General features: G+C 46.3%; 1 protein-coding gene across 1 annotated transcript; it reads left to right on the forward strand.

Annotated features, from left to right (window-relative positions):
• Window positions 1–8,205: 8,205 nt before the first annotated feature.
• On the forward strand, window positions 8,206–10,278 carry FANCF (FA complementation group F). Its single transcript, XM_069644562.1, has one exon. It carries the CDS (start codon window positions 8,292–8,294, stop codon window positions 9,519–9,521), a length of 1,230 nt encoding a protein of 409 aa, XP_069500663.1. The 5' UTR covers window positions 8,206–8,291; the 3' UTR covers window positions 9,522–10,278.
• The last annotated feature ends 309 nt before the right edge of the window (window positions 10,279–10,587 follow it).

Raw genomic sequence — 10,587 nt, forward strand, 5'->3', positions numbered from 1 at the left:
CGAACCTGTGTTGCTTCGTGTCGTCTTGTTTCCAAGGCGAGTATGTTGCCACTGAGCTATCCTCCCGGGACTATGTGATGCCACTTCCTGTTTTGGCAAGGGGTGAAAGGTTGTATTCCATTGCTTCCTGTGGTGTCACTTCGGGGTGGGGTCAAATGACATCACTTCCTGTGATATCATCAGAGGTCACGGGTCATGGGATGTCACTTCTGCTACCGCTGGCATTTTGGTGAAATGACATCCCTGGATACAAGAAGGCAGCGTCTAAGTTCTATAAACTATCACAGATAACGTCTAATGTACAAAAGAACAGAAAACAGCTCTGAAGACAGTCTAACTGTTAGATCACACTATTTCAAGAAGGCGGCAGGTCAGTCACATCTGCACTTTTAAGAATTGCTATTTTCGGCCAATAAACCAGGTATCCTCGTTGGTGGTAAGCTGTAAACCCCTTTTTGATTGTAAGTCCTTAAGATTATTGTTAGAGGGCTTATGTCTCCTTAAGAGAGACATGCTCGCGTGGACAGGGCAACATGGGCCATGCCGGGATGAGGTACGAGGTGAAAAGGGAAAGAGAAAGTAAAAGGCAGTATGCTGTTGAATGTTGAATAAAGAAGACATGCGTTATCTTCCTTGGTGTACATCCTTGATTTGGAAGGCCAAAGGGCCACACAACTGGCAACAATGCTGTTACACCCGCACACCAAGATCATCCTGCTTGGGCTAGCGAGCGATCCCGCTGCGCTGTCCCTGCTAAAAGCGGCCATCCAACACGCCGCGTCCACGGCTGTCATCTGACGCCGTTCCTACGATCCTAGGAGACCCTATCCTGGGCCCAGCCTTCCTCCTCCTCTTACTGATGCATCATTGCTATCCGGGCGGCGCATACAAAGGAGATGTCACGACGCGTCCGTCCTGGAAGTTGTGGACTCGATGGAAGAAACACTAACGGAACCATTCGCTGCGGTCTAGTGTCCGGACTGCCGTGCCACGCCCCCTGAGGCTCTACGTTATCTACGCACCGGACAGCTACGCCGGTACGTTGCAACCCTCTATTTCCACTTTGGGTTTACACGCTGAAGTTTCTTCCTTCGCGCTCTTCGTGTGAGTATTCTCTGCCCTCCAGCTGTTTCCCCGCTGGTTTTCTGTTTCCTGTTTTCCTCCGTTATACCTCCCGCTTGACTCCTGCTTACCTTGTTTTGTCTGCATTGCCCGCTCTGCGCAACTCTTCTCTGGTCCATTTACTACAACCTTCGTCTCCCGCTCCTCTTCGTGTGCTAATCCTGCTTCCACTCAGCTGCATACACTCTCTTCCCGCTACCGCCTTGTTGTGCCTGGATTTCGCTTTGTTTGTAGTTCGGAAGAGACTTCTGGGAATCGTAGTCTACGCTCTCCTGCATTCCATCCTGCAGCAGTTAACCATCACGCCAGGGTTTTTTCTAGCATACGCCTTTTTCCTTGGAATTAGGGGCGGACTCCCTGAGGGTCCCACTGCCGAGCAATCTGCGAACTGGCAAGGTGGCCTCCAGACGAGTCCGTCCCAAAACCTACAGAGAGAGAAAAGAGGGAACTTGGAGAAATAGAAGAACGATATCTACAGAGAGCTCCTCTGAGGAACAAGATACAGGTGAGAAGGAAGAGAGGGAGGATCCTAGTATTTACCTTAACATAGAACCCCCCATATCTGAGAGATTGCAACGCCCAAGGATGGCCAGTTTGGAGCAATATCAGGAACTTGTCAATGCGATTCAGGGAATTACAGCTGAACTACAGGCAGTAAAGGCCGATAATAATGCATTAAAGGCAGATAATGCTGCTCTACGCCTACAAGTTACACAAAGGGAGGAGGTACGAGATGACCTTCCTCCTATGCCCTTGCCATGTGGCAAGTACGAAGGAAATCCCAAAGGAATGAAAGACTTTCTTGACGCCTGTCAGGTCTACTTTACCTTTCGCCCAAGGATGTTTGTATCTGACAAAGCCAAAGTCGGTTTTCTTATCTCCAATCTAGGAGGTAATGCCCTAGCTTGGGCAACTCCGTTGGTGACTAATTCCGACCCAATTCTAGCTGATTATGGAGCCTTTGTTCAACAGTTCCACATAAAATTCGAAAGATCTGAAGTTCTATTCACCTCATATGAGAACCTAGTGGATACCAAACAGGACTCTCAAGATGTACAGACGTACTTGTCAACCTTTCAAAGGATTGCAGCGGAAACGGGATGGCCGGATTCCGCCAAACAAACCCTCTTCAGACGGGGTTTACTTGATGAGATTAAAGACGAACTCTCGAGGGTAGCTAGACCAGAATCCTTCCAGGAACTGGTTACTCTGGCTCTTCAGATAGAATACCGCATGGCCGAGAGACGCACTGAAAGACGAAGATACAAGTCTGGAATATCACCCTCCTCATCCTTCTCCTTTATTCCTACACCACCTGAAAGAACGGTGCAACAAACAGAAGAACCCATGCAAGTCAGAAAGGCACGAGGGCCCCTAACTGCAATCGAGAGAAAGAGACGTAAAGACTTGAACTTATGTATGTATTGTGGTTCTAAGAAACACCTCCTGCGAGATTGTCCAAATGTACCTCCCAGGAGATCGGGAAACGAAAGACCCCGACCCTGAACAGGGACAAGGAAGGGGTTCAAACGGCAGGTCCCTGTATCACTAATACACCCCAAGTATCAGATGCCTCACATCAGTTGATGGTTTTACCGGTGGTTCTAGATTGGAAAGGAGGACACTCTGTAGAATGTCTGGCCATGTTGGATTGTGGAGCGGCAGGGAACTTCATGGGCGATCAATGGGCTTTAGATCATGCTATCCCCAGAAGAGCGAAACCTCTCCCAATCCCTGTAGAAGGGGTGGATGGTACCCCTTTATCCTCGGGCCTTATCAGGCAGGAGACTCAAGAACTGGGAGTAAAGATGAAATTTCATCAGGAAGTAATGGTGTTCGATCTCATAAGAGCAGCTCACTTTCCAATTATCCTAGGCATCCCATGGTTAAGAAGGCATAATCCTGGCATTGACTGGACAGCCAATGTAGTGGAATTCCGCTCTGAACGATGTTTTCGGTCCTGCCTATCCAACAAGGAACAACTCTGTCCTCAAGTGTCTACTCTTTCTGTAAGAAGTATCAACACCATACCAAGGCACTATCAAGGTTATGCTGATGTGTTTGCAGACGTTCAACCCAGACCTTTACCTCCAAGTCGCAATGAGGATTGTAAGATCGATCTGGTACCGGATGCTGTAGTTCCTTTTGGACGTATGTTTCCATTGTCTCTTCCTGAAAAGGAAGCTCTAAGAGAATATTTGGACACCAATATTCAAAATGGTCTTATACAAGAATCCACCTCCTCAGCCGGAGCATCTTTATTTTTTATCTCCAAGAAAGGCACCAAGGAGCTCCGACCTTGTATTGACTATAGGGGTCTTAATAGCTTGACCATTCGGGATCGGTACCCCATGCCCTTGATTAAGGATATAATGGAAGCAGTGCAAGGAGCCAAGTGGTTTACTAAATTAGACCTAAGAGGAGCATATCATCTCTTGAGAGTATGAAAAGGAGACGAATGGAAGACCGCTTTCCGGACTCCCTTGGGTCATTACGAGTACAGAGTGATGCCTTTTGGGTTGGTCAATGCTCCAGCTCAATTCCAGAGATGTATGGACAAGATTTTCTGTGATCTTTTGTTCAATGCAGTAGTGGTCTATCTGGATGACATTCTGGTATTTTCATCAACCCTAACACAACATCGTCAGCATGTATCAGAGGTACTCCGAAGGCTCAGCATTCATCATCTACTAGCCAAACCAGAAAAATGCTTGTTTGAGGCTGTTACAGTCCCTTATCTGGGATTTATCCTGTAGGAAGGGTAGAAATGGATCCCAACAAAACCTCAGCCATCCAAAACTGGCCCACTCCAAACTCAGTAAAAGATATACAGAGGTTCCTAGGACTGACAAATGTTTACCGTAAATTCATCCCGGGATTTTCCAACATTGTCCTGCCCATCACAGCCTTACTGAAGAAAGGCACACGATTTAGCTGGAATAAAGAGGCCGATATGGCTTTCAAACATCTCAAGGAGGCTTTCATTTCCGCACCCATCCTCAGACAACCTGATCAAACCATACCTTTCATTGTAGAGACAGATGCCTCACAAGGAGCTATTGGTGCTGCTCTCCTACAAAAGAAGGAAGATCGACTGGAGCATCCTGTTGCTTATTATTCTAGGACACTCTCCCCGAGTGAAAAGAATTACTCTGTAGTAGAAAAGGAACTGTTGGCCATCAGACAGGCCTGTGAAGAATGGAGGCACCTTTTACAAGGAGCTAACTTCCCGTTCCAGGTACGAACTGATCACCGGAATCTTAGTGTACTCAAGAGTATGGAATGCCGAAATTCTCGCCATGCCAGGTGTGCATACTTCTTTTCTCAATATGATTTTGAACTAACTTACTTACCAGGAAAGGAGAATCACCTAGCGGATGCCCTCTCCCGGAGTTTTGGGGAAGAATCGGGTTCATACTCCAATCACGAACAGTTACTTCAAGGGAAGAAATTCATAGGAACAATCAACACCTTTTTACAACAAGTGTTAGAAGCCCAAGCAAGATCCACAGTCACATGTTTTCCATCCTTAATCAAGAAGGGTGAATACTTGTTTAAAGACGACCAGCTGTTCTTACCGAATTCCGGACTACAGTCTCAAGCACTAGCCTGGTGTCACGATCTACCCACAGCAGGAAACAAGGGTCGAGCGGCCACACTACATCTTCTAAAGAGAAACATTTGGTGGCCGACAATGGTCAAGGATGTCTATGCCTATGTATCTTCTTGTCCCACGTGTGCTCAAGGTAATACAGCACGGCCAAGCCACTGGGCCTTCTCCAACAGGATTCATTACCTGCGGGTCCCTGGCAGCATATATCCATGGATTTTATCGTGGATTTACCTCCGTCAGAAGGATTCACAGCCATCATGGTAGTAGTGGACTCATTCAGTAAACTTGCTCATTTTTCCCCCCTCCAGGGTACTCCATCTGCCACCAAGACTGCAGAAGTATTTCTGAAAGACATAGTCAAACTACATGGTCTACCACATACAATAGTCTCGGATCGAGGGACTCAATTTACCTCAAAATTTTGGTCCTCGTTGTGTAAACAATTACAAATCCAAAGGGCATTGTCTTCCGGATTCCATCCCGAGAGCAATGGACAGACCGAACGACTAAACGCTACACTGGAACAATACCTCAGATGTTACTGCAACCAGACACAGGACAACTGGAGCCAACTTCTATCCATAGCCGAGTTCTCCTATAACAATACAGTACATTTGCCAATTGGTATGAGCCCTTTCAAGTGTACTTATGGATACGAACCTCGACATATCCCACAGTCAGTGATTCCAACCACTAACATACCCACTGTAGATCAATTGTTGAACACCCTCAAACAAACCCACTTGAGAGCTCAGGAAACATTAACGGGCAGCCGTCAATCCTATAAGAAATGGGCCGACAGAAAGCGACGAGCAAATCTGATCTGGAAGCCTGGAGATAAGGTTTGGTTATCCACAAAATACTTACCAAGGCGTATACGTCCAGGAAAATTCACTCCAAGATATATTGGCCCATACATCATTGAACAGCAGATCAATCCAGTAGCTTTTCGACTTAAGCTACCCTCTCTTACGAAGGATCCATCCAGTATTTCATGTGTCCCTTCTTAAGGCTTACAAAAAAGATCCATATCAAAGACAAATCAAGAAATGCATCCCAAACTTAGAAGAAGATCCCGAATATGAAGTCTCTCGTATCTTGGACTCTCGTTCTCCAGTACCTCATACTTTGGAAAGGATACCCTTGGACTGAAAGGTCCTGGGAACCTGCAAGAAACCTCAGTGCACCTCGACTACTACGTCTCTTCCATAGAAACCATCCAGGGAAACCCGGAGGGGTCCAGAGGAGAAGAGGTTATACTGTCACGACGCGTCCGTCCTGGAAGTTGTGGACTCGATGGAAGAAACACTAACGGAACCATTCGCTGCGGTCTAGTGTCCGGACTGCCGTGCCACGCCCCCTGAGGCTCTACGTTATCTACGCACCGGACAGCTACGCCGGTGCGTTGCAACCCTCTGTTTCCGCTTTGGGTTTACACGCTGAAGTTTCTTCCTTCGCGCTCTTCGTGTGAGTATTCTCTGCCCTCCAGCTGTTTCCCCGCTGGTTTTCTGTTTCCTGTTTTCCTCCGTTATACCTCCCGCTTGACTCCTGCTTACCTTGTTTTGTCTGCATTCCCCGCTCTGAGCAACTCTTCTCTGGTCCATTTACTACAACCTTCGTCTCCCGCTCCTCTTCGTGTGCTAATCCTGCTTCCACTCAGCTGCATACACTCTCTTCCCGCTACCGCCTTGTTGTGCCTGGATTTCGCTTTGTTTGTAGTTCGGAAGAGACTTCTGGGAATCATAGTCTACGCTCTCCTGCATTCCATCCTGCAGCAGTTAACCAACACGCCAGGGTTTTTTCTGGCATACGCCTTTTTCCCTGGAATTAGGGGTGGACTCCCTGAGGGTCCCACTGCCGAGCAATCTGCGAACTGGCAAGGTGGCCTCCAGACGAGTCCGTCCCAAAACCTACAGAGAGAGAAAAGAGGGAACTTGGAGAAATAGAAGGACGATATCTACAGAGAGCTCCTCTGAGGAACAAGATACAGGTGAGAAGGAAGAGAGGGAGGATCCTGGTATTTACCTTAACATAGAACCCCCCATATCTGATTCCTGCAACGCCTGGGGAACAATGCGGCTCCACAGCGGCACGCGACTCACCCAAGCCTTCCCCCACCCTGAGCAAGGCCCAGCCTGCCCCCTATCCTCTCAAAGGCTCCCATTCGAGAACCATCTGAATGGGCAATACCACCTGGCATTCCACTGGCATGTGGGGGAACGCATACTAGACGCCACCCACCACCAGAGGGCAGTGTTGCCTCCCATAGACTGTAAAAAGGCAGCACAAGTGGGACAGCTAGGATCAGCAACCCATTTTTCATCGCCCACCACCATGAGTGAGTTTACCTCCTGGTCCTGCTGTGCAACCACAGGCACTTCCAGTCCCTCCCATGCAGTCCACAGCCACTACATGGCGCATATCACCCCCATTTTCGATGACCCCGCAGGTCAACAAAGGCCAGCGGTGGGTAGAATGCATAGCTCTCAACTATTTGTCTCGCAAAGGCGGTGAAATGACCCGATTTTGTTTTTGGCGGGTGAGACGCCCATTGAAATGAATGGGCGTGCAGGAGGCTTGGCGGGTGAGGCAGCCCTTTGCAAGGCGGGTGACACCCGCCAAAAGCGGGTGAGTTGAGAGCTATGGTAGAATGGCTAGAGGACTTTCATAATTTTATAGAAGCAGCGGGTGAGGAAAACCATAGCTCTCAACCATTTGTCTTGCAAAGGCGGGTGAAATCACCCGATTTTGTTTCTGGCGGGTGAGACGCCCATTGGAATGAATGGGCGTGCAGGAGGCCTGGCGGGTGAGTCAGCCCTTTGCAAGGCGGGTGACACCCGCCAAAAGCGGGTGAGTTGAGAGCTATGGGAAAACTCTCAAAAATTACGCAGCAAGCGTAGCATAGCGGGCAAAGAAATGACTCCATATTCAAAATCAAACATGCTAGTTGTTCCCATTATGTTACTGGTTTACTCTATTTTTAATGTATTATTAATATGTTATGTTATAGGTACTTATATAGCGCACCGTAACCAACGGAATTGGTCCCCAGGTGCTCTAATATGAAAACCAATATACTAAAATCTTCCACTTCTGCAATTTCCTTTGAGACCAATCTCCATTTAAACACGCAATGTATTTTTAATTTAATTGCTGCCATGCTGTTTAAGTGTTTTGTATTGTTTAAGGAGCAGTATAGCTGTACTTTTAAAGTTTCATGAATTCTGTGTGCTAAGGAAATTGATCCCAAAATAACGTTGATAATGCATGAATATTGTTTTGGTGAGGATTTGGACTTAACATCAGATACAAGAAGGCAGCATCTACGTTTTATAAACTAACACAGATTATGTCTAATGTACAAAAGGACAGAAAACAGCTCTTAAAACAGCCCAGCTGTTAGATCATACTATTGAAAGATGGCGGCATGTCGGTCACGGCTGCACTGAAATGGTCCTTCTTTTGTTTCGTTGGAAGTAAAGTTCGAGGCTGTCTTCAAACTGGATAATTTTACTTTGCGAAAGAAACACTGAGCCAGAGCTGATGGTAGGAAGATATGGAGGCCATCCTGCAACATTTAGAGCAGTTTGCCGAGATGCTGACCATCTGTCGGAGCGAACAAGTAAAGTCGTGGGACAGCCTCACTGCTCAAAGAGCCTTTCAGTGGGCTGGCTACTTCCAGCATCTGCACCATCGCTTCCACACGAACATTTCTGTCAGAACGGCTATGGAGCAGCGGCTGTGTGACATAAATCAGCTGCAAATCGCTGCGGCTCCACGCGACCCTCCCTTGTGCTTCGACAACCTAGGCTGTTGCCCGGAGCTGTTGTGGGATACTCTCTTGCAGAATCCCGCCCTCCCCTCTGCTGTATGCCAGCACCTCTTGTCAGAGTTGAACGAAGAGAGCAGCGGCGGCATCACGGCAAACGTTTTATTTCGCACAATGCGCCAAAAAAACGCCGCTGGAATACTACATTCAGTCATCTCGCGTGATATCCCTTGCAAAATTGAACTGCCGTCTATTTCCATAGGGAATACGGAAATATGTTGTTATTCTGGCGGGAATCTCGAACTGCCACATTGTTCGGATGAGAAAGCTGTGTCGGTGTTATATTCTGGCGGAAAAAAAGAGCAGCTGTCATGTAGCCGTGTAAAAATGCCGTTTGGTGCTCAAGAAAAAGGAACTAAAGCTACTGTTTATTATGATAGTTGTACTGTGAGTCCGGTCACAAAAACGCATGCCTGTGTTTTGTCAAAACACTTGAAAGACAAGGTTAAATGTGTAGGTGTCTCTGATAGCGCTGATTTGATTACGATGGTGAACGAGGTCATGGCCCAGATTCCCAGGCCTTATGTCTTCGTACTGGTAGCCTTACTGTTGACTTCTAGTAAAGAAACTGCACATCTAAACTTGCTCAAACAGTGGTTGTTGGGCGATCCTAACTTGCAGTCTTGTTTTTACAGCAGTGTAGACTGTGAGTTGTTAATAAACCTGAGTTTAAAATACCCAGAGTTTAGAAATGCCCATCTGAAGTTATTGGCCGAATGGGGGAGAAACTTGGAATACAATATTGGTTCTAGACAATGGACCAGTACATCTTCCGAGGTGTCATGGGAACGTCTGCAGCACCACTTCAGTTGTCTTCTGGGAGGCCCCCCTGACACTCAAGAAGCAGCTGAAAGTACTTTAAGGACCCTGATTACTAAAGAAGGAGGCTTCTCTGTAAAAGGGATCAGTGTTTGGACAGATCTACTGTTGTGCTTAAGACCTGGCTTTACTTTTTGATAACATTTGAGTGAACCTTTATCAGATTTCCCATGAATGGAACTGAAAGTCTTCAGTCTTGTTTAGCTGGGATTCAGAAATATTGCCACATTAACAAATAATAGCAAATGGAAGCCTAAATATGCTTATTTCCAAGTCAGGAAAAGTGGGTATTATATATGTATACCAATACAGGTTTACGGTCACCTACCAGTTTGAGATACATTCTAAAACCTCATCTCAACTTTCAAAGGTTTTTTTCCCAAGGAAACTGGGAAATGGACTTTGACGATTGAAAACATAAAACATGAGACTTGGTAAAATTGTGTTCTATACTTGTATGTGAGCAATTTGGTGGCAAACACTAATTTGCATGTATGTTTGCAAAGTATTGAAACTGTTACAAGGTTAGAAGTATAACTTAAGTAAACAAATATATTACTTAAGTATACATGTAAGCTCGTTTTCAACCACTTCACCATTCCTCATTATTGGTCTCTCTTTCGACCTGTAAACCCACCAAGCTGTTGTATCACCAGAAGCATTCCACTGAGTTGTTTGATGTATTGGAATGTTCACATCAAAGAACACTTCTAGCAGTATTGGCATGTCGAAAGTTCTGAAATATAATATTTGTTAAACAGAAACACTGTTTATCTAGAAAAGTGAGCATTTTATATCAGGAAGTAGTGCAAAAAAGCTCCACTTATTCACATGTTTGTGAACATTGCAAAATATTTTGAGGAAATATAAATAAATTTATCTGTGTTTTCTCTTATTTATGGCCAAAAATTATTGCATGGGTTAGGCTTGCATCTTTGTGTAAGGCTTCAGGGCTTTGGCTGGCTGTTTCTGTCCACAGCTGCATTTATCCAATAGTATTACATGATGTAGCCTTGGCAAAACAGAAGATTGATGGCTGGATGAGTCATAACCTCTTGTATTTCTCTGGGTAACCATGCAGACTGTAAGGGTGTCTATTCCAGCCACGAGTTTCCTTGCTAGCCCGTGGCTGCTGGCTCGTCCCTCATGCGGCCGGTCGCGCAGAGGCATCCTTTGAATGCCTCTGTGTGACACACTGCTTGAG

The sequence above is a fragment of the Ambystoma mexicanum genome, chromosome 2p, assembly GCF_040938575.1.
Source record: "Ambystoma mexicanum isolate Mex_15411 chromosome 2p, UKY_AmexF1_1, whole genome shotgun sequence".
NCBI lineage: Eukaryota > Metazoa > Chordata > Amphibia > Caudata > Ambystomatidae > Ambystoma > Ambystoma mexicanum.